General features: G+C 44.9%; 1 protein-coding gene across 3 annotated transcripts in view; it reads left to right on the forward strand.

Moving 5' to 3' along the window:
- Window positions 1-24,117, forward strand: part of LOC129171026 (adenylate cyclase type 9-like) — a 47,759-nt gene that overhangs the window by 19,334 nt on the left and 4,308 nt on the right. For 2 of the 3 annotated variants that reach the window (XM_054759311.1, XM_054759312.1), the window contains exons 2-6: window positions 10,764-10,936; window positions 12,711-12,821; window positions 14,127-14,383; window positions 14,461-14,563; window positions 14,888-15,096. In XM_054759311.1, coding sequence (XP_054615286.1) covers window positions 10,764-10,936; window positions 12,711-12,821; window positions 14,127-14,383; window positions 14,461-14,563; window positions 14,888-15,096 — 853 coding nt within the window. The remainder of the gene's footprint in view (window positions 1-10,763; window positions 10,937-12,710; window positions 12,822-14,126; window positions 14,384-14,460; window positions 14,564-14,887; window positions 15,097-24,117) is intronic. The other variant, XM_054759313.1, reaches the window with a different exon arrangement.

The raw sequence follows: 24,117 nt of genomic DNA on the forward strand, positions 1-24,117 counted from the left end.
CTGACCCTGATAAGTGAATTTCTGCAAAGTGAGATTGCTTAGGTTATTGTGTTGTATGTCTATATTTACATGGAACCCACCAAAAGAAAAAAAGTTAGTTTCTACCTTTTTGCGTTCTTTAGTGATCAGCAGTAGAACATCCAGTAGATAAGTTTCAGGAAAATATCAGTTCCTGACTAAAAATAAGGGAGAAAAGCAGCTTTTTGTGAAAAGATACATTTCAAGCATAACTTTCCCTTTGACACAAATACAACACAAAAACAGGTTGTTTTACATGAAAATAACAATTAATTTACAAATATAACACCAACTATTTACAGTTTTCATATTTGGAGGCGCATGTGTGTGCATGTACATGCGTTTAGAGTTCCCTACAATTCCCTACAGCCTCTCTCACTTCCTCCTTCCTGTCATGTGTGATTCTTCCATTGAAAAGATCTCTGCCAAGCTCTTATCAAATGCACCCCTGCATTGGTGCAGAGTTGCATCATCACCTCTTGTTGCCTCTTGCGCTAAAAAAAGTAAAAGATGTCTACATTTTTTTTAGATTGGGTGTATAAAAACGTATGAATGCATCTTTGGTAATGAAAGAGTTAATCACACAATAAATGAAAAAAAACGGATCATTTTTCTGGCCTCAACATATCGCCACGTGCATGCGTGTCTTTTCCTCGTCTCCCGCCTCCCCAACAGGCAGCAAGGGAGTTCACTCTGTGCATTGCTTTTAGCACCTGGGCACATTTGTCCCATAGAAGAATGGCATGAACGGAGTGAGCCCTTTTGTCAGTCGTGCGGTCTCAGTGGGTGGAGGCGGGGCTGCTAGCGTACACATAGAGTGCAGAAGAGTGCAACGTAGTAGAAATGAAATAAGTAGATTGCATTATATTGTCTTACACTTTGTTTGTTTTTTCGTTGTACTTTTCTTAAAAGTGAAGTTAAAATCTCGTCTCATGTGGTTCTCGTAGACCCAATCTCGCATATCATCTTGTCTCATGAACTGAGTGTCTGGTAAGAATTTGTCACAAGCTTCAACAATGCACCACGCGAACTTCCCCACCAATGCAAAAAGGACGCTTTTGAACACATGAATTCTTTTCCGCTTACACTTGGGCGGCTTTGGATGATCTTGAGGAAAGTACAGGTAATCACACGCCTCATCGGGAAGCGGTGTAACCTTTTGGTTTTTATAGCAAATAGGAAGTGATTTCTGCTATATGCACAGATGGCGACTATTCCGAGTCAGATGAAAGGCGGGGGCGCATTAACAGTCAGAGTGCGCACGGGTGAGGAGTTTCACACGAGTGCAGAAGGCAAATGAGATTCAGCGAGTGAGTGGGATGAGTTTTTGGGGGATGATGTCAGCCGTGGCAATCCTTCCAGTGAGGAGCCCGTTAAGATGATGCGGCGATGAGGCGAGAGGCTATCAGGTCAGACACAAAAGAACGCGGAGGACACTTGGAGCAAAGAGAAAGAGCGAGGCAGGCAGGGACAAAACTTGGAGAGAATCAAGTCGCACTGAGTAAAAGGGTGACAGGGAGGTTAAAGATGTTGGCGGGATGTCAAGTGTCCAGTCTGATCACGACGCTTTCCCTTGTTGGAATACAAATGAATGGCAAGAAGTTGCCAAGTGTGAGTTAAAGACTTTGGGAGGATGTCAAATGTTTTATAGCTGCATTGGCAGCTGTGGAGAGGCGGACCTTAAACACCCGCCAAGCATTAGACACACGGGAGGACCATTGAGTGATTATGTTGTAATTACCGTACGGAAGACGGCCTTGAATATAAGAAGCTGTCCACATGGCAACATATTCATGCTGAATCGACAAAGTATGTTATGGTTTCAGCCTTTCACCCACAATGATACGACATTCTGGGTGACCTGAAATAGTATTTTTTGAAAACGACCTCCAAGAGTGGCAAAATCCGACAATGTGAGCTTGTCGTTTCCGTGTGGACAAGCTAACCGCTACTTTGACGACAGCCATCATAATATCTGAATGTTTCGACTGGCATGACTCAGCCTAGTCGACATTCTCCTGATATTTTGTTGTCTTATACAGCCGTCCCTCGTTTCGCGGTAGGGTTAGGGTTAGGGTTAGCCAATTAACGAAACCAATTAACGATGATAAGAGAATTTCCGCAAAGTAGGATTCAATATTAATGAACAGATCATTTTTGTAGTTAGAGCATAGAAAACCTGTTTAAGCCTTTCTAAATTCATGTTTTAACCTTATTAGAGACCCATAGACACTTTTACACTTTAATCTTTGTTTACATCACATTGCACAGGCTACAGGATCGCTGTGGGGACATAACAGACGGCCGCCGCTAGCACAGCAAGCTACCGAGCTAACTAGTTAGCCTTTCCAATGTGCTTACTTTAAATTTCAAGTGTTTCAAACGGAGTGGGGAAGAAGGACAAAGAAGGCAAAAATGTACCACTTCCGCACGGAATGAGAGGAGAACCTTGCGATTGCGATATGTTGCGATATTGCGAGGACTGTAATACATGAGGTATGCTTGCAGTGCTGGTGGTGCTGTTAACAAGCACGCTGGCGTGACACACCAAAACTATAGAAAAAGAAAGAAGGCGTGGCCATGAAGTGTGAAATCTTCCGCGTGCCGGGATGGACGACAAAGTGGAATTACTTTTGCGAGCCACTTTGAAGTATCCGGCAAAAAATATGAGGAGAGTGTGGCCTGGGCGTCATGCCAGTCAGATATTTTCTTGGCTTTTCAGCAGCAGCACACAACCGGTCGCATCTGGTCACATGACAGCGTCAGGCGACAATGTCACCGTTCTAAGAAAGTCGTGTTTTGCTTGTCCACACGGCAACGACAAGGCGTCGTCGTCTGGTTTTCCCACTCTGGAAGCCATTTCAGGACACCCAGAACGCCGTTGCTGTGTGGGTGAAAGGCTGGAAATCAAATACTTCACTGTTTCCACCTGGGAACATTCTCGTGTGGACAGGCGTGTATTTTTGTCGCTGTTTGTTTTCATAAAGTCAGTTTTAAAGAACTAACACCATGATGTCACCTTGAAGCCTCTTGGCTCCCTGACTGTGGGAAAAAGTCCTTTAGCCTTTATTAAATTAGCTGTGCCTCACAGCGGTTTCACAGTGCTGTGTGAATGCCAGGACCGTCAAGCATTCACACTGCTGATATTCTGCCACTGAAAATGCTGAAGGGTGTGTGTGATGGCTGTTTCCCAGCAGGTTCTAATGAAAAGCACAAACTGGTCAGAGGCAGGATCACGTCCATGGCGTCATGAAAACACCCAACTTCAAACCATTTGAGTGCCGAGTGGATTTTTCTCCCATTTTCTGGTCATAAACACTGAAGGGACAAACAATGAAATCATGAAAACGTCACTGGCTGGTCATTGGGCAGCCATAGCAGAGTGCTGAAATAATCACTGACAACTAAAGGACGACGTTTGCAGCAGAACTTCAGCCATCCATTCAACTCCAGACACACGTGTGCAAAGGTGAAGGACGCCGCCACCAATTAAGTATTGATTGTCTTGCTCAAGGACACTCAAGCACCAACAACACGGCCCGTGGAAGCCACTCAGCCTTCTGAGCTTCGCTGTTGCTATTTTAACTTCGCTGTAGCTCACAATCATATTATCCGCAAGGTAGTGCATTCCGTCAAATGCCAGCCATTTTTCAAAAGACAACCCCTTCATTAACGACCATTTTAGACTATTTTCACTGATCTTTCAAGGCACGCAGAATATTGTGTTTTATGCCTATATAAACATGGAACCTACCAGAGATTACACTCCCGTCTTAGATGCCCATCTTTCATCAAAATAAAAGTTGGTTTCTACCTTTTCTGTTCATCGGTAAGTTTCAGGAAAATATCAGTTCCTGACTAAAAAAGGGAGAAAACCAGCTTTTTGCAAAAAGATACATTTCAAGCATAACTTTCACTTTGACACAAATATTTTTTTGCTTTTGTGACAGCTCAAATATCTAAACAACTATAACAAAACACCAAAAACGGGTTGTTTTACATCAAAGTAACAATTTCTTTACAAATATAACACCATGAACTATCGCAACCCTAGTCAGTCTCCAGACCTTGATCTCATAGAAAATCTGTCAACGGAGCTGAAACCTCCAGAGATGAACGCAAACATGGTGACCAATGACACCACTCGATCTCTCCTTCTCTTCCTCTGGGAAGGTGAAATTCCCCTGCTGCTCTTCCACTGACAAGGACAGGATGTCCAGTATATCCCATCCCAGTGTGGAAGGAGATTGTGCCAACTGGCCAGCACTGGTTTCTCTGTGCCACCTGTTCCACGGCCGTCCTGGTCCCATACCAGGCCCTGGCACACAAACCTGCCCATCGTTGGTCTATGATTCTGTGTGTTTGTTTTTGTGCTGATTCAAGCACTTTTACTTTAAACCTGCCCAGATCGTGCATCTTTGACTGATCAGCCCCGCTTGGACTGCAGAAAGTTGGTAATCCTTTTCCATCAACTGTCTATGAACATATTCTGATAAAAGTCTGGAAAAATGCTCTTCTCCACTCCAAAAACCTCAATATAGGACAAGAAAGTCTTGGGTATGAGATGAACAGGCATGGGTCAATAAAACCCAAATCGCACTCCTTCCAGCCTTGCCTGTTTGAAAGATTTGCCAGCTGTCAGGTCAGCTTGCTTGACCTGTTGACTAGCGGGTCATTATTGTGATTGACTCGAGTGAAGGTCTTCACCTGACTCCCTTGCCCCTTGGACCCGATGTCAAGAGATGACAATGAGCAGGTTGCTTGTTCTAGTCCCAGTTACTCTGCAGTCCTGTCAAAGCGTCCTTGAGCAAAATCCTGAAACCCCATTGGTCCCCTGCTCCCAAAGTAGCTCCTTTCACATGGCCCATAAAAGCAGCCTTTTGCCAGAGTTGTCTCCGTGTCGCAGTGAACAGATTAGTTGGAATCAAAGTCAACCTGTTAATTTTCTGCTTCTGAGGTAGTATTAGAGGCGTAAGACAGAACAGACTCACGTCTCTGGTGAAGCACCAATTTTGTGGGATGGGGTGTGAAAGAGGCTTGTGTGATCATCAGCTTACCCTTGAACTCACGCTGGGACCAAATGCATTTGGACTAACACTCTGAGATTCCCCTTGAACATCAAACCATTTGTTTAACCCTCAGACCAGTCTGAATCTGACAAACAATAACTTTACTTTTGGATTGTCTGTACAAAACATCCATTCGGTTTATTAATTGGATGTTAATTGTGTGTCTCATCATATTTTTCTGTTTTGATGGTCCTGAGGGACAATTTGATTTCGTCCTAATAATTTGTACCTCAAACCTCAATGGCGTCCTATTAAAACACAGAAGAATACAAGAGTAGCCTCGTAGTTTAGGTGCATTTTGGGCATTGTCACGTGCGGGTTGTTTCAGGTGTTTGGTTCATGAGAACAGTGATACATAGGCACTAATTGGGAAGTGAATTCCTACTGTAGACCTGTAGCCTCAAATGCAAATCTGCAAATCACCATGTGCATGTCGCAACCACCCTTTTTGTGCTTGCTCGTTTGGTGCACTGAGCCTCATTGTCAAAAAATGAGGAGCATTTTGAGGAAAAGGTTATCTATTGTTCCCAGATTGTTGACAGAACAACACTCTGTGTCCCATGAAGCCTGGGGGCTGCTGTTAATGAGCCTCTTCCATTAGCTCAGGGTCATCACAGATGGTAACTCGCATAAACGTATCTCCATCACAGGCGCAGCTGGAAAGCAACTGAATTCATCAATGAACAAACAACGCTGATGTACCCCTCACCCCCATATCGTTGTGAGGCATTCTGAGCACCGTTTCTATTCAGATGATGTTTCACCCAGAGGGAAATGCAGATGACGTCTCACCGCTGCTATTCAGACCAGTTTATCAGAGCCCCAATTTACCGCCTGACAGCACTGCAATTGCAGCTGCCACCGGCCGGGCTGTAAATGCGAGAGATTGTCTTCGGTTAGCCGAGGGGACGCACGCGGATGAACTTGTGCGACCTCTTGCATAAACATTTAGAATAACACGACGTCGTCAAGTCTCGCACAGAAACGAGCTGTCCGGGATCAGTGGAACCTGTGAGAGGGATGGCCGTAGGCTGCTGTTGAGTGTTACCAAGTAACAAAACAACAGTTTTCTGTGACAATTTTCCCACTGAAAATGAATGGACAATTTATTTGGTGCCCCCTGTTGGTGGAAAATCATTTTACATTTTACATTCCTGTAATGTTCTGCTTCTCCTACAGGCTGACATGGCGCAGCTGGTAGATTGGGCTTTTCCCATCCCGGTGGTTGCTGGTTCAATCCTCAGCACTCGCGTAATCGTTCAACAGATTTCTACATTTCAGCAATCGCTTTTCGTTTTTACAGGCCAGCAACCACTCCCACATTTCTCAATCGCTTCAAACCACTCCAACCTCAGCTCATTCAGGACATGCAGGTTATCTATCAGGACTTGTCGAAAAATTCTATGTTCTATAGTTCATGATTTTCTGTGCCATTTTTCCCTATTGAAAGCGAATGGACAATTTCCACGTGGCTCCGTATCGATGGAAATTCATTTTACATTGAACATTACATGTAGCAGTCTGCTTCTTCTGTGCATTGCGGCGTGGCTCAGGAGAGTGGTCGTCCCCCAACATGGTGGTTGCTGGTGCGTTCCTCAGTCGGTGAATACATTAGACACGTTTCTAGGATATTTCTACATTTTCAGCATTCACCCACAATTTCCAGTGAAATTGTTGCATCTAGTTATCTTAAATAATCTGTTTTCTGACCTGTGAGTAGAGATGACTTGCGCATTTTATCCGATTCAGTCACTCAGCAGGCCTGTACAGCACACATCATTGGCATTTATTGCAACTCACCGTGTCAAAGTGTGACTCACGCAACGCACGCGTTTTGTAGGCTGATGTGTTTGAGTTTGGAACAAACACGACTGTTTCCCTGACACAAATCCGCCCAGTGCGGTGTGCCGAGAGAAAAACAGGGAAGCTCCCCTCAAGTTCCTGCATGGGAAATGAGGCATGGCTCAGCATCTCTTGCACAAATTTTACCTGGTGTGCTTGGATTTGTCGGGAAAACAGCTTGCATTGTCGATGCCTAATTATTTCTTGGGGGAAATTAGAAGAGGAAATGAAGGTAAGGGGATAAAATCATCACTTGACCAATGAGCTGCTGCAGATGCTGGTGTGTCATGGATGGCAGGATGCAGGATAGAATTTGATTAGCCGAGCTAATGAAATCAGTCTGTGTGTGCGTGTGCGTGTGTGTGTGTGTGTGTGTGCGTCCATGGTTGAGCCACAGGTTTGCAGAGAAGTGAAACTCTCTTCTGGGTTTGCTGCCAACTCTCTCAACGATTCTGCATTGTACACTAGAGCTTCATTGAGGACAACTGAGAAACATTTTGAAGTGCAGTCATCCCTCGCCCATAGCGGTTAATTGGTTCCACACCCGACTGCGTTAAATGAAATTCCGCGATATAGGATTCAATGTTAATAGATGGGATATTTTTGTAGCATGGCATTATGACTTTCTAAATACGGTTTTTAACATTATTAGAGCCCCATAGTCATGAAATAACACCCCTATAGTCACCTTTACACTCCTATTATTCATTGTAAGAATAAATGTTTCTGCAAACATGACAAACAGAAACGGCGATGCACCATCCGCCTTCCAGTGCACTCAGTGAAGTGCACTCAGATGAGAGGAGAGATTAGCTATAGCTTCATCCCAGCTTTCTGTCCTGGCTTTGATCAGGACATTTGCAAGTTCAGCGATATATACTCGAGAAAATGTTTGGAAAGTGATTGGAATCATACAGGAAATATGTTTACAACTAGGCCGGTCACGCTAACAAATTTAGCTGGTCGATAATTGTGCTACAAATGATCGGCGATAATCGATGTCGATAATCGACCATTTTTTCAATGACTTATTGTCATGAGAGGTGTACTTCACATTTGAACCACTAGATAGTACTCAAGTATAGTGTACCTGTGTGAGCCTCATTAGCTTGACACAGAAGTTGCATGTCCTGTATCTATGTTGTTTAAAATGCATGCAATATATGCCATATAACCGTATTGAGTGGTTGCAATGTAGCAAGCAACACTGTCTGTGAGCGCGCGCCATTTATATTTACGTTGCCGAACAAACGCCTCAGTTAGCATTGACTGTCGGGACCAAGGCTCTGCTCCTGCTCACCTTGTTCATTCTGTTGAAAACCAAAATATTGCCACACTTGGGCTGTCGGCTGTGGCGTGCGCCTCAGAAACCATCGCTTCTGTGCCTTCCACTCACTAGTAGCCCCGCCTCCACAAAGACGCTGAATGAGATGAGGGCTCACTCTCTCCTTTCATCGCGCTATAGAACCAATGCGCACAGACAGATGCAGAGTGAAGCCTCTCGTCATCCAGCCTGTGTGGCACAGAAAGACGAGATGAAACACACACGCAAACGTGCACATGTCATTTATCGAGGGTGTCATAGTTATCCACTTGTTTTTGTTTTTTTTGTTGAATTCATCGATGTATCGTGACAGGCCTATTTGCAACACAGTTCAATGGCCAAATACAGAATATTTATGCCTCCCCTGCCCTCACGTCACTGCTGCTATGTAAGCTGCACACTGACTACTCTTTCTGCAGTATTGTGCCTTGAGAAGTTACAATAACTTGTGTTGAGCTACGCCATTCTGGCCTATTTTGGGTGTTTGAGGAACTGAGAAACAGTTCAGTTATCAGTCTGAAGGCCAACATCAAGCAACAGCGATTAAAGCTGAATTTCTCAGCGATTCATAGAAAACTCACTCGTCAACGCTTTTGTTTTTTTCCTGGTCTCTTAAGTTGAGCTCTCGGTGGAGTGTTTGACAAAATAAACACACGCACATGCCTCATTGGACTGGCGGAAATGATAGGAAGGTGATAGACCTGGGGCGGCACAGGTGTTCAAATATTTGGCCTCCGACACTTATGCCCTTGTGGGCGCTCTGGCAAGAATCTCACTCTTCTTAAATGTCAAATGTGATGCATGAGCTGCATAAGAACATCCCGACATCTCCTCTGATGGCATTAGATGGGTTTGCTGCATGTGCTGTATGCGCGTGGGTCACAGGTTCCCTAGTGGACACAGAAAGTAATGCAGGAATCCCACAGTTGGATGATGCACGGATTCTTGAAACTATCCATCTAGCGTACTGATTCTCAACTGGTGGGTCATGGCCCAAAAGTGAATCGCAGAGCTGTTTTCAGGGGGTCGTGGGTCTTTGCCTGGGGGAAAAATAAAGCGCCTCATATTGTTGTCGTCTGTGGTTTTTGCTTGCTACGCCGTCGTGAGGTGCGTGTTGTGTTTATGGGCAACTTTTGACCCTGAGTAGGGACTTAACGCCGACATGACACACAGCTGCAGATACCCGCTGGAGGAGAGCGACAGCTCGTGTTGTGTTGTAAACACTTTCTTTAAATAAGACATTTGGGTCTCCGCTGGTCATTGGGGGGGCGTAGCCATACAGCAGCACCAGAGAGGATTTTTTCAACAAGAATGAAATTGTAAAGATTCTTTCATGATGACTCCAAATGCCTCCTCCTCCTTCACCCCTCCCCTACCTTTCATTCCCTTATTGCAGCGCCCTGATGTGTGACTGCATGCGTGCTTGCACCCTTATGGCAAGCAGTGGGAGCAAAAACATACAATATTGGTCTTTATTTTAAAAAAAATGAATTTCTAATTTATATATGTTTTATTTACTGTATATTTTAAAAGGTGAGTACAGTTTATACTTGTTCCATTTTTAATGGCACAAACACATGGGCTACATTATTTTTAAATAAAATGTGTACTTGAATTTCTCTCTATATTTTTTATTTATAGTTTATATATTTTAAAAGGTAGGTACAGTTTATAGTTAATCATTTTTATTTTATTTTTTTATTTCTACAGTATATATATTTAAAAAATATTCTTTTTAACCCCTGTAATTTTTTTTTTATTTTTAATGGCTATATTTAAAAAAAAAAAAAAAAAATTTTTTTTTTTTATAAAATGTGTATGTTTTTTAAAAAAAATTGAATTTGTTTTTTTTGTATATATTTTTATTTATATTTTATATATTTTAAAGGCTATGTACAGTTTATATTTTGTCTATTTTTAACAGTGTACACACGTAGACTACATTTATAAAAATTACAAAGGCACGTTTAATTGAATTTTTATGTTTATATTTATTTATTTATTTTTTAAATCTAATTTTAATTTTTATATATTTATTCTATATTTTATGTTTTTAAATATTTTCCACCCGGGAAGTAAATCCACTTTTTCCCATTTGTAATGGCTATACAAATAAAAAATATTACAAAATATTACAAAGAAAAATGATTTGAATTTTTACCTTGTATTATTGAAAGGTTGAAAAGGATTGTCTGGATGTGTTGAAGTGTTTGTGCTTGAGGTCAGCAGGAAGCCACATGCTTCCTTCATATCCAGCATAAGGATAGAACGTGTTTCCGAGTGGGCGTGGCCATGTGATGCCTTGTGCTGTATACTGTATACTGTATGTATAAGTACTGTGTACCTGTTTACTGTATGTATAAGTACTGTGTACCTGTATACTGTATGTACATGGCAGTCAGCCCAAAACGACATCAGGATTTATGAAAGCCGTGCGCTGATGCAGCAGCAATGCAGCGTCTTCCATCCGAGACGGATCTCTGACATCTCATCTTCTTTATTCATCGCAGGCCTCAGGACTTACCTGATTTCGGGAAGGAAACTGGAGAAGCACCCTCCCTGTAGCTGCTCCCAGCTGGCCGTGTCCGCCTCCGAGCACGCCGATGTGAAGTGCTGCGCACAGAGAGCGCACACCCCCGATGGAGCGCCTTCAGCCTGCAGTCTCCCCCCAGATAGATGCAAGGTGAGTTAAGTAAAAAGGAAAAAAATGTTCTTTCCACTGGTGGATGGAATGCCGCAGGTGGAATACTGAGCTGCGTGCTCTTCTTTGATAGTCACCTGTGTGCTTTCATGTGGGTGTTGCAGAGGCTTTAATAATGTTTAGCCGCCATCTCTCTCGCCTTGAAAGAGTAGCCTTTCGTCCTTTGCATTACCGCACATCTTAATTTATGCATTTCTTTTGTGCAGTGACATGTGACACTTTCCCGAGGGAGGAGGTCACGCCGCGCCTCCGTCAGGAAAATATGCTTTGTTTGTGCACCAATCACATGTTTTGTGTCCGTATTCTGTTTGATTTGACGAACACAGTAATCCCTCGTTTAGAGTGGTTCGTTTCTAAATACGGGTTTTAACATGATTAGAGCCCTCTAGACATGAAATAACACCCCTATAGTCACCTTTACACTCCTATTATTCTTCATATACATCACATTGCGCAGGCTGTGGGACCACCGCAGGGACATAAAAGACAGCCGCCGCTAGCATAGCAAGCTCCCGAGCTAATTTACTAACTCAAAACGTCAAGTGTTTCAAACAGAGTGGGGGAGGACGACAAAGAAGCCAAAAGCTTACCACTTCCACACAGAATGAGAGGAGAACCTTTTTTTCTACTCGATCACAGCTGTGGCGCCTCCGCCTCAGCAGCCGATCTCCATGCAGTGTGAAAGGTAACGTATATAAATAACTAAATATACAATAACACTTGTAATAACATCGTGTCTCAGAACAACACTGATGCCTCGTGAGTGGAATATTACATAGAACTCATCTTTCAATGTTTTTTACTAATAATAGGCCATAGTCAGCTGTGAAATAGCCACCATTTATTAATTTATTATTTTTTGAAAAGCCGCTATATAGCAAGGGAGCGATACAGGGACCGCGATATAGTGAGGGAGCGATACAGGGACCGTGATGTAGCGAGGGAACGATACAGGGACCGCGATGTAGCGAGGGGGCGATATAGGGACCGCGATATAGCGAGGGAGCGATATAGGGACCGCGATATAGTGAGGGACGACCGTATTAGTTAGAATTTGCACCAACATACGTATGATACACATAGGGTATGTATGTTAGGCCTCCTGTCTCCAAAACAAGCCCTCCACATGCTTATCACATGATTCAAATAGCTGTGGGTGTCTGGGCCTGTGAGTCTCACTGTTTTTGGAGGAGATCACCCCTCCCCCTGCATGTGTGGTTTCCTATACGAGCTAACATTTGAGCATGAAGCAAGCTGTACACTGACTACTCTAATGTATATTCTGTGGTCTTGCCCATTGAGGTGATTGCTGAAGAGTGAACCGCACTGGATTTGTGAGCTTAGCTGTTGTTTGTGTTATTCAGAAGCAACAAGGGCATATTATGTCTTCATATCAAACAAAATCCTCGACCAAGGTCCTACATTATTAAGCATGTCCTCCTTGTCTTTCAAGAGGATGTTCTCTCATTTGCATCCAAAGTGCAAAATCTCCAAAATCTTACACTTGATATTCCCTCCATGGTGCCTCTTTTCCACTTTCTGGCACCCCAGGGGGTAGAGGTATGGGTGGGTGGAGAAAAGCTCAGTCACGCAGGGGGAAAGGGAGGGTTTCTGCTTCACAGCGTTCTCTTCTGTAGAGGCCGCGCTCAAATCCAGATAGAAGTTCCACCTGCATGAGGTTTAACTCTGCCAACCTGTCTAATTCATTATTCACGATTTCTTCTTCTCTCTCTTGCCCACTTTTCCCTTTCCGCAGCCGTCGTGTCCGTCCTGCAGCGTCATGCTAATATCAGGAGATGATGAGCTTCAGGAGGAAGGCGACGTGAACCACAGCTGCCAGGAAGACCACAGGACCAGCGACGGCAAGGTTAGACGTCAACAGCACGGTGCTGCTGTTGTTTGTGCGTAGCGTATGCCTTTCAAAAATGACAAAAAATAATGTCAGTCATATGATTATTCTTATGTCATAGCATGCATTTCTATTTACATCTACACTGAAATAAATACCTTTTATTTCAAAAGGTGAATACACTTTTCCCATTTTAATGTGGACTGCATTAGAACAATTATTTAATAATAATGATTTAAGTTATTTTTAAAGACAGTTTTTGTGTTTATATTTATTATTGTGTATTTGAATGTTATATATATTTGTATTATTTGTATTATTATTGTATTCTTACTGTTATTTTAATGGCATACACACGTGGACTACACATTCATGAAAATGAAAGAAGATTTTACACTTTTATTTATTTACTTAAACGCAATTTTTATTTTGATATATTTAAATTTATATTATATATTTAAAAAAATATATTTTCCCCCTTAAGGCAATCCACATTTTTCCATTTGTAATGGCGAAATAAAAAACTGCAAAATCTGAAAGTAAAATGTGTTTTAATAGAATTTTTATTTGTATATAAACTTTTTTTTATATTTTATATATTTTAAAAGGTAAACACAGTTAATATTTTTCCCATTTTTTATAGCGTTCGCACATGGACTACATTTACAAAAATGAAAAAGATACATTGTTTTTTCAATATCATTTTTATGTTTACATGTATTTATTTTGTAAATATAATTATTATTCTTATGTATTTGTTTGTTTATATGATATATTTCAAATATTTTTCCCCTAGAAGTAAATCACTTTTTTTAATGGCTTTATTTTTTTTAATTACCCCCCAAATTTTTCTAAAAATATGATTTTTTTTTCAGTTTATTACTTTTTCTATATATAATAAATATAATAAAATGTCAAACATTTGTAATTCTCTAGAGGTCAATACAATAAAAATAAAAATGTAATGATAAATAAATAATCAAATACAAATACAAATATAAAAACATAAATAAAAATAACATTTATAAATTTAGAAATAAATAAAATAAAAATCAAGACATTTAATTAAAAAAAAAAAAAAAAAACAGTCTTCAATTTAAAGCCCCACACCCTTGGATAATGATGAGACTGAGGTGGAGAGGGTGAAAACCTTCAAGTTCCTTGGCACACACATCAGCGAGGACCTCACCTGGTCTCACAACACCCAACAAATTATCAAGAAGATAATGATCATCATAATACATTTTTAAAAAGTCTAAATTAATTTTTAAAAAAGCAATATTAATAATAACAAGAAAAAGTTCCATATATTTTTCTCCTCAGGACTCTTCTGGTCTGAAACGTTCCCCAGGGGTGTCCGCAGGCCGCGGCCCCAAGGCTCACAACGGTCTGCTGAGTCCCAGACCGGAACCTCTGAACAACAGCCAGACGTCGCTGTGCGAGATGCTGCAGGAGAAGGAGAAGAAGACGTGGGCCGGAGGGACCATGGGCATGGACCACTCTGCCCTCATTCCGCTACGCTCCAAAAACTTCAGGGAGAGAAGCGACGCCCACTTTGTGGATGTCATTAAAGAGGACAGGTGAGACTCGACAGGAGCTGAGGACGGTTGGAGGCGGCGGTTCAATAACCGCGTGCTGTTGTCCTCACTTTTGACAGCCTGATGAAGGACTATTTCTACCGACCGCCCATTAACAAGCTGTGCCTCACCTTCTTGGACAAGAGCCTGGAGTGTGCTTACCAAATCAGCTACCGGGAGGAGGTGCGTACTACGTACTGCGTACTGTGTAACACGCATGCGTGTTCAATGCTCTACCTCACACAAACTTGTCATTCCAGCTGTGTTGTTTTTGTGTGTGATTGTGTCTGACGGCGCTTGTGTCCTTTAACGCTCCAAGACTGCGGCACTGAGATATCCCTGCAGGACGTAAAGAGCGCACTCGCGTTTTTATGAGGTTATAGTGCCCTCTACTGGTGGAGCATGACAACTGCAGATGAATGTATCAGCACTACGTGGGGAAGATGTGAATATTGCAGAGGTTTGAAATGGATTTTCTATCCTACTGTTCATCTGATGTGGATGTAGGTGGAGGCCCAAGCGCCGGTGCAGACCTTTGCCAGCCCCACGTTCAGTTCTTTCCTGGACATGCTGCTGTGCTCTTCTGTCTTTCTGGCTTTGTCGCTGGCCTGTTTCCTTCGCTCCATGGTCGCCCGGCTGGCTCCGCCCACACCGGCTCTAGTTCTGACCGCCGTGGCCGCCGTGCTGGAGGCTCTGGCTCTCTTCTTTGCAATACGGTGAGGAAATGGAACATGAGGAGAGGAGGATGCTAACCCTCAAACTGCTTCCCAGCCAGGGACACATGGTGTGATATTTGGCATCCGCTCTGGGAAAAAAACGCATGAACTTTGTTCCCCATTGGTGCTGTTGTTTTTCTTTTAAAATTGTACAAATATTTCAGCTTTTTCCTCAAATAATCTTTGTACATTTTCTTTCCGTGATATTTTGACTTTAGTCCCGTAACATTAGAACTTTTTAAAACTAGCATATTTTTTCTTTAATATTTCAACTCTATGCTACTAAAGTGATATTATTTTTCCTCATAATATTACGACTTTACTGTCATAAAACTGTAACTTTTTTCTTGTTAGCATACAACTTTCTTCTCGTAATATTTTGACTTTATTCTGGTGACATTGTGGCTTTTTTCCTCATTAGAATACGACTTTTTCCTCTTAATGTTACGACTTCATTCTCAGAGAATTACCTCTGTTTTTTCCATTTATGCTGCTGTTATTATTCTTTCTTAACCCGGTGTTTCGGCTAGTATTCTGTGGGAGGCAGCAAAAGCAGTAATGCGCGGAAAAACCATTTCATATTCATCATATAAGAAAAAGAAAGAGAGATTACTAGAATCAGAGTTGGAGAAAAAAATCCAACTCCTCGAAACCGCTCATGCTGACTCAAAGGATGAGCATATCCTAAGTAACCTAAGGAAACTGAAACTAGACTTAAAAGAAATTACTGACAAGAAAATTCAGTTCCAACTGCAGAGACTACGTTTGGAAAAGTTTGAGCATGGCAATAAACACGGAAAATACTTAGCTAACCAGCTAAAAGTCAATAAAGAAAAAAGCTCTATCTCCTCCATTAGAAACTCAGGAGGTCACATCACTCACCTCCCGGAAGAAATTAATTCTGTTATTAGGAGCTTTTATAAAAATCTATATACACCTCAGATTAAACCATCTCTCCCAGATATCGAAACATTTCTCAACAACATAGAATTACCAAAATTAAATGACGAACAGGTGACCAACTTAGATGTACCCATTTCATTCATAGAACTCCATAACGCTCTACACCGGTTGCCGAATAATAAAGCACCAGGACCTGACGGTTTCCCTGCCGAGTTTTATAAAACATTCTGGCCATTACTATCTCCAATATTTCTTAGAATGGTTTTGGAAATTAAAGACAGTTCATGCTTGCCTCCAACCATGAACTCAGCTACAATCAGTCTCCTGCTGAAACCGGATAAGGACCCAACACTACCTTCCAGTTATCGTCCAATTTCACTGATTAATGCAGATCTTAAAATAATATGCAAAGCGTTAGCTATAAGGCTGGAAAAAGTTACCCCTCATATAATACACCCTGATCAATCAGGATTTATTAAGGGGAGAAACTCAACTAGCAATGTACGCCGTCTAATCAATCTGATTGATTACTCTATCATCCATAATTTAGAAACCACAATTGTCTCATTGGATGCTGAAAAAGCATTTGACAGAGTAAACTGGAAATTTCTCTTTGCAACACTACATAAATTTGGCTTTGGAGACTCATTCAGAACATGGATTAAAATACTATACAACACCCCGAAGGCCTCTGTTCGGACCAACAATCACATCTCTCCAGAATTTACTTTACAAAGAGGTACTAGGCAAGGGTGTCCACTCTCTCCCTCACTATTTGCTATCTTTATCGAACCTCTTGCAGCTGCAATTCGACAACATATAAATATTAAAGGGATCCACACCACAAATGTTCATCATAAGATAAGTCTTTATGCTGATGATGTATTACTCTTCCTGGATAATTCACATTCTTCACTTCACGAATCTATCTCACTCATTAACAATTATAGCACCTTCTCAGATTACTCCATTAACTGGTCTAAATCCACAGTACTGCCCATTAACTTTGGTTTCCAGAGCACCCCCTCTATACCACTGTGTTCAGGGAACATTAAGTATTTGGGTATTAACATTTCCTCCAACCTGTCAGACCTGATCCGCTTGAATTATACTCCACTATTGAAGTCAATAGAGGATGATCTTGCACGTTGGAGAACCTTGCCCATCTCACTTACAGGCAGAGTATCCACCGTGAAAATGATGATTTTACCAAAGGTTAATTATCTATTTTCCATGATCCCCACTAAACCATCTATAATTTGGTTCAAGTCATTAGACTCATATATAAATAAATTTCTTTGGAAAAATAAGCCAGCACGAATAAGTCTCAAAACATTACAAAAATCTAAAGAATATGGGGGCTTAGAACTCCCAAACTTCTCCAACTACTTCCTTGCAAACAGGTTACAGTATATCTTAAAATGGATCAACCCTAACCCATTGGATTATTTATGGCTAGACATAGAACAATCACTTAGCCACGAAATCCCAATTTGTAACCTGCCCTTCATTAGCCAAATCCTCCGAAAAAATAATTGTTTTAAAAGTATAAATATAAGCAACACTCTGACAGCTTGGTGGGAATTTTTAAAAATAACAAAATTCTCGCTCACTCCTTGCCAATACACTCCCGTCTGGAATAATCCTGACATCTTGCTTAAAAAGAAACCATTAAATTTCCCAACATGGCACGAAAAAGGAATAAGTTGTATGAAAAATATAATTATAGGAAACAACTTTATCTCATTTAACGACCTTGTTACACAGTATGGAATAAATCATAACAAATTTCTTGAATACATACAAATTAAATCCATAATTAAAGCAAGTTTCAGGACCATATCATGGGAAAGCAATACCACTATTGACCAATTTTTAAAAATATCTGCCCCTAAAACATTATCTAAATTATATATTCTACTTTCAAAAAATGACAACACAATTGGAGTACCAATCTCCAAATGGAGCTCAGATTTATCTACAAGCTGTGACCCTGAATTTTGGAAGCAAATATGTCTTAATGCTTCCCGGTTAATCAATAATCCCAACCTACAGCTGATTCAGTTTAAAATCCTTCATAGAGTACACTACACAGGACATAGAATGTTTAGAATGGGCTTAACTGACTCTAACATCTGTACACACTGCTCAGACCATAGAATAGATGACTACTTACACTCCATGTGGACCTGTGCTCCCATTAAAAATTTTTGGCACGGAGTGTGTGAGTACCTATCTTTGGCACTTGGGTTCTCCATTCCTACCTCTCCTTTACTATGCCTGCTGGGCGATCTCTCCACAATTGATGTAGAAACAAATCAAACACAGCTTCTCATCACTGCATTAAGCATCGCCAAGAAAACCATTCTCATCAATTGGAAATCAAGGAAGAAACTGAACATAGCTCTTTACAAAAATCTTTTGTTAGATCATATAGCTATGGAGAGAATGTCTGCTGAATCTAAAGAACAAATGTCAGAATTTCAGTCTATATGGGCACCAATAATTAATTCCCTGACCTGACTCTCAGGGGGGTGAGGGCATCTGTCTCTGCCCCTGGGGGTCTCGTTCATCTGGCGTGGGGTGTGGTCCTGGTCGCTGGGTGGGCCTGGTACCTCGGGGGCGGACGGTGGCGGGCTTGGTGTCCCGGGTCTTCTTTGCTGGGCTGCCTGCCTGGGGGGGCTGGTGGGTGGGGGTGGGGAGGGGTCCGGGTCGGGTGATGGGGCGGGGGCGGGGTCGGGGGGGTCGCCCAGGGGGCGGCGTTGGTTGGCCTCCGGGGTGGTGGGTGGATGGGGTGCTGCATCCTGCGGGTGCCGAGCGCCTACTGCTGCTGGGGGGGCCCGTGTGCGGCTGGTGGCGCTGGCTCTCCCTCGCCTCCTTTGCCTCTGGGGGTGGGGCGGGGACTGCCCTGGGCCCTCCTGCTCGGCTGCCGCGTGGGGCCGTCCGGTGTGGGGTGTGGGGGCCGGCCTCTCCCCCTGGTGGGGGCGCGGGTGCCTGAGCCCAGCTGCCCCCGCGGAGCCATCTCCCCTGGGTGGGAGGGTGGTTTGGGTTGCCCCTTTTTATTTATTTATTTTTATTTTATTTATTTTTTTAAAATTATTTTATTTTATTTTATTTTATTTCACTGATTTATGTGTGTGGTGTATGTGTGATAGGTGGGAGCTGCCTGTTATCCTCCGGCGCCTGTGGCTGTCCCCCGGGTGACGGGGGGCGCGGAGGTGGGGGTCGCGGATGTGCGGTTTGGGCTCGGGGTGGGGGGTGCGTGGTGCTGGGGTGGGGGGGATCCCTTGCTTTCTCCCCTCAGGGACGGGGCCGCTGTGGCTCGGTGGGTGGGGCGTGTGGGGGCCGTGGGCGGGTTGCGCGTGGGGGCGGGCGGCGTGGTGTCCATCTGCGTGGTGCTTCCCGGGATCGGCGGGAGGATGCTTGCTCCGGGGTGGGGCGGTCGGGGGGTGGCTTTGGCCGGGGGCTTGGGGGTCGGGCTGGCGGGGGGCTGGCGGGCGGTCCCTGCTGCCTGCTGGTGTCAGGCTGGTCCTTGCTTCCGGGCCGGCGGTTGTCTCCCTCCCTCCGGGGTTTCCCCCTTGGCGTGTTGGTGGATGGGCGGGGGGTGGGGCGGTGGCCGGTCTGTGGCGTGGCGGGGGGCGGGGCGGGCGGGGGCATCTGCTTGGGCGCCGGGCGGGGGGCCGCTCCTCTCGCGGGCCCGGTCGTGCGGTGCTTGCTTCTCTGTCCCTCCCTGGCGCCTCTGGCCTGCGTGCTTCGTGGGTGCGGCCGTGCTCCGCTCTATGTGGGGTCCGGTGCTCTTGTGGTCGTCGTGGTGTTGCTCCCTTGCCGGCCGTGGTGGTATGCGGGGGGCGCGTGGGCGCGGCTCCCGCTGTCCTGGTGGCGGTCGGATCTGCCTTGGGGGCGTGTGGCTTGTCCGTGGTGTTTGGCGGTTTGGGGGTGGCGCTGTGAACGCTACCTCCGGTGGGGCTCCGGTGTTGGGGGGCGCTGGGGGTATCGCCTCTGGGGGGTTGGGTGGGCCGGACTGGGCATCCTGGCGGGCCGGGTAGGGCCTGTGGTGTGTCCTGCGGCACGCCCGAGCCTGGGCTGTGGTGGGCGGCCGGTCGGTCATGTGTCCTTGGTCCCCCCCCTGCTCGGTTTGGGCGGCGTTGGGGTGTGGGGCCCCCGTCCTTCCTGTGCCACTGCACCACCTCACATATATATAGGACATTGGGGGGTGGCCTACGGTCGGGCGTGATTGGGGAGGGGAGCTGCCTTGCGGGGCTCCTTTGCTCCTGCTGTGCCACTGACCTGTTGCCCCCCAATTTTAATCGCAGAGTAGACACTTAGGGTTTGGGGGGGCTGGCCAGGTGAGGGGCCCTCCGAGCGGCAGCTGTCCCCCGATTTTAATTGCATCATTAGCTATCATCCACACTACACTACACACTACACACTACACACTACACACTCCATATACATGCACACAGATACACCATCCTCTTTTATTTTATTTTATTTATTTATTATTATTTTTTTTTTTAATTGCATCATAGACACTATCACACCTTATCACATACACGGGTGGGGCGGGCTGGATTGGGGTGCCTTGTGCACCTCGGCGTCTGCCCGCCAGGGTCGGCGGTGTGGCCGGGGGCCTGGCCGTCGCGGTGGCTCGCCCGGGGCGGCCTGGCCTGTGGGGTGCCCTTGTCTGGTTCGCCTGCCCTTCCCTGGGGTGGCCCTCTGGGGCCTGTTGATGCCGGGGCTTGCGCCGGGGGGGGGCGGCTTGCGGTGCCCCCCCTGGACTGACACGTGCCGCGGGCGCCTCTGCGCTCTTGGGGCGGGTTCGGCGGTCTCCGGGGGGCGGTGCTGGTGCTTCGGGTGGCCCGTGTGCTGTCGCGGCGGCCGGTGGTTGCTGCGCTGTGGCGGCTGCTGGGGCGCCGGGCCAGCTGGTGGGTTGGGCTTGGTCATGCTTGCGGGTACTGTGGGCCTGGGTGGCGGGGTGGGGGTGGGGGGGCGGGTGCCCTGGGGCCGGGCTCGCTGGGGGGGGTCGTGCTCTGCCGGGCGCTTGGGCGTCTGTCGCCGTTGCGCTTTGTGCGCTGCCGGGCCGCTGTCTGTGTCCTCGCCTCCCCCGGTCTGTCTGTGGGCTTGTCGGGGGTGGGGCTCCGGTGCGCGGGTGGTGCGCTGTCGGCTCTGGTGGCATGTGGCTGGTCTGGCTTCTGGTGGTTTGTGGGGGCCGTCGGCTGGTCGGCTGCTGGTCTTGCCTTCTCGGCTCTGGTGCTTGGCCTCCCTGCGGCTTGGGGTGTGGTGCTCCCGCTCTCTCTTCGGGGTTTGCTGGCCCGCGGGTGTCGGTTGGCGCTGTGTGGTGGTTCGCCTGGCTGCTCGCCCGTTTTCCCGCCTGCCTGCTCGGTTTCCCGCTCTCCTCCTCGCTGACTCCCCTGTCTGCCTCGCTGGCGGCGTCCTACCGCTGGGGGGGTGTGGCCGGGTGTCTTCCTGCTCCCCGGCGGTCTGCGCTCTCCGCCCCTGGGTTCTGAGTCGTATGTCTGGGACCCCGGGGTCCCCGGCTCCGCTGCTCCTTGGGTTACCAACGGGGGATAGGGTGGGGCTTCCGGGTGTCGGGCAGTCGACCACTGTGTGTGTGTGTGTGTGTGTGTGTGTGTGTGTGTGTGTGTGTGTGTGTGTGTGTGTGTGCGCGCTTGAGTAAGTAAGAGGGTGTATGAGCGTGCGCATAGGGGTGTGTTTGTGCGTAGGAGTGTTTATGTGCGTGTGTGTGGGTGCGTAGGAGTGTGTATGTGCGTGCGTGTGTGTATTTTTATTTATTTATTTATTTTAGTTATTTATTTTGGGGGGGGGCATACAGGGGTTTGCTCCGTGGGGTCAGGTGCTGGGCGATACATCTCTGCCGCCCGTGCCTCCGCCGGGTGGGTGGAGGGTGTGCCTCCTGCATCCCTTGGCGGGGCGGCCCTGTGTCGGGGGTCGGGCGGGGGTTGGCCCGGGGCGGGCCGGGCTCCGCTCCCTGGGGGTGGGGGTGGCGGTGGGCGGGAATTGGCGCTTCCGGCGCGGGCGGGCTTCTTTCCGGCTGTGGAGGCGTCTCTGGGCCTGCCGGTTTGTGGCCCCCGGTACCCGTCTGCCTTTGTGGGGTGTGATCTCTCGCTGGTCTCAGGGGTTGGCAGTCCTCCGGCCCGCTGGCGCCCTGTCCTTGGCTGGGATTACCTCTCTTCGGCCCCTTACTGGTCTTCCCGGGGGGGGGGCTCTCTGGGCTGGCTCTTGGGGCACTGATCTTTGTGCTGCCTGCCCCTATGGGCCTGGTGGCCTTCTGGCGGCCGGGGCCCGGCCTTGCTATTTGGGGCGGGACTCTCTGGGAGGTGGAAGGCGGCCCCTTTCCTTTCATGCACTCTCAGTGACAATCACACGCCCACACATTCCTGCACCTTTATATATATATGAAGTCTTCCTTACATACAGAGATACCTGTACATATGCACACTCACAGTACATACGTACTTCCCCACATTACTCACTGAGTTAACCAGGGTGTTATTATGTTGTTGGTTTTATTACAGCGACGGTGATTTCAGCAGTATGACTATATATATATATATATGTGTGTATGTGCGGTATGTGTGTGTATATATATATATATATATATGTATATGTATATATATATGTATATATATATGTGTATGTATGTGTATGTATGTATATATGTGTGTATATGTATTTTTTTTTTTTTTTTTTTACAATGATGTGCATTACAGTAACTTTGATTCTATTCACTATCATGGATAATCATTTCATTACTACAGTTATGTGTGACTGTTTCAATGCGGTATTATCATGGTGATCACTATCATAATTCATCATTTCATGACTGCTATTGTGTGCGACTGTTTCAATGCAGTATTGTCATTGTGATCACTGTCATAGTTCATCATTTCATGACTGCTATTATGTCTGATTGTCATTGACAGCTTTGTCATTGTGGTTGTTGATATTGATTTGTCCTTTATCCTTGTTCGTCTTTATAGTTGTCACGGACATTTATTTGCTGATGTCGTTCTGTATGTTTCTGTTGTTCTGTCACAATTGTTGTTGTTGCTGCTGTTGTCCTTGTCTCTTGTCTCTCTTTTTTTTGTTTTTGTCCCCTCTCGCCCCCCCCCCCTTTTTCCTTTTCTCTTCTTCTCTGTCCCCTCCTGCTCCGGTCCGGTCGCTCCAAATTTGCTTTATAACAAGCATCAAGGTCGAATAAATTTTGTATGACAGGGGAAGTGTATATCACACTTCTCTCTGGCAGAGTAAATCTGTTGAGCACTTGACGGCATTTAGGTATACAATTCTATCTGCTTTAAAGGCTGGACAGGACAGGGGTAAAAAACAAAAACAAAAAAAAAAAAAATAAAAATAAAAAATTATTCTTTCTTAAATTTTCCCAAATACTTCAACTTTCTTGTACATTTTGTTCTACCAATTACGACTTTATTCTCATAATATTTTGACTTTATTCTGGTAAAACAACCACCTTTTTTCTTGTTGGAATTCAACTTTTTTACTCTGGTAAAATTACAGCTGCTTTTCCATTTATTCTGTTGTTTTTTTCCAATTTATTTTCCAACTACTTCAACTTTCTTCTTGTAATTACAAATTAAACCCCCAAATATTTAGACTTTACTCCCGTAACATTATAGCTTTTTCTGCAACCTCATTTACCCAAAACGACAGCTTGTTTTGTTGTTTTGTTTCTCATAATATTACGACCTTAAAAAAAACAATCTTTTTACTTTAGCATTTCAACTTTATGCTCCTAACAAAAATTTCCATAACATTAAGAATTTATTTTGCTAAAATTTCAACTTTTTTCTCGTTTGAATACAACTTTTTGCTCTTAATATTTTGACTGTATTATCGTAAAACTACGAGTAAATTTAACTTTATTCTCTTAATATTACGACTTTATTCTCATAAAATTACAGCTGTTTTTTTTTCCATTTTTGCTGTCATTATTTTTAAAATTTTCCAACTGTTTCAACTTTCTTTCTTCTCGTAATGACAACTTTATTCCCGTAACATTTCCGCTTATTATTAAGGTTTTTTTGCCCCCAGCTCTTTCAGCTTTATTCTGGTAAATGTTCCTGTTATGACTTTAGT

The sequence above is a fragment of the Dunckerocampus dactyliophorus genome, chromosome 18 (genome assembly GCF_027744805.1).
Source record: "Dunckerocampus dactyliophorus isolate RoL2022-P2 chromosome 18, RoL_Ddac_1.1, whole genome shotgun sequence".
In the NCBI taxonomy this organism is placed as follows: Eukaryota; Metazoa; Chordata; class Actinopteri; order Syngnathiformes; family Syngnathidae; genus Dunckerocampus; species Dunckerocampus dactyliophorus.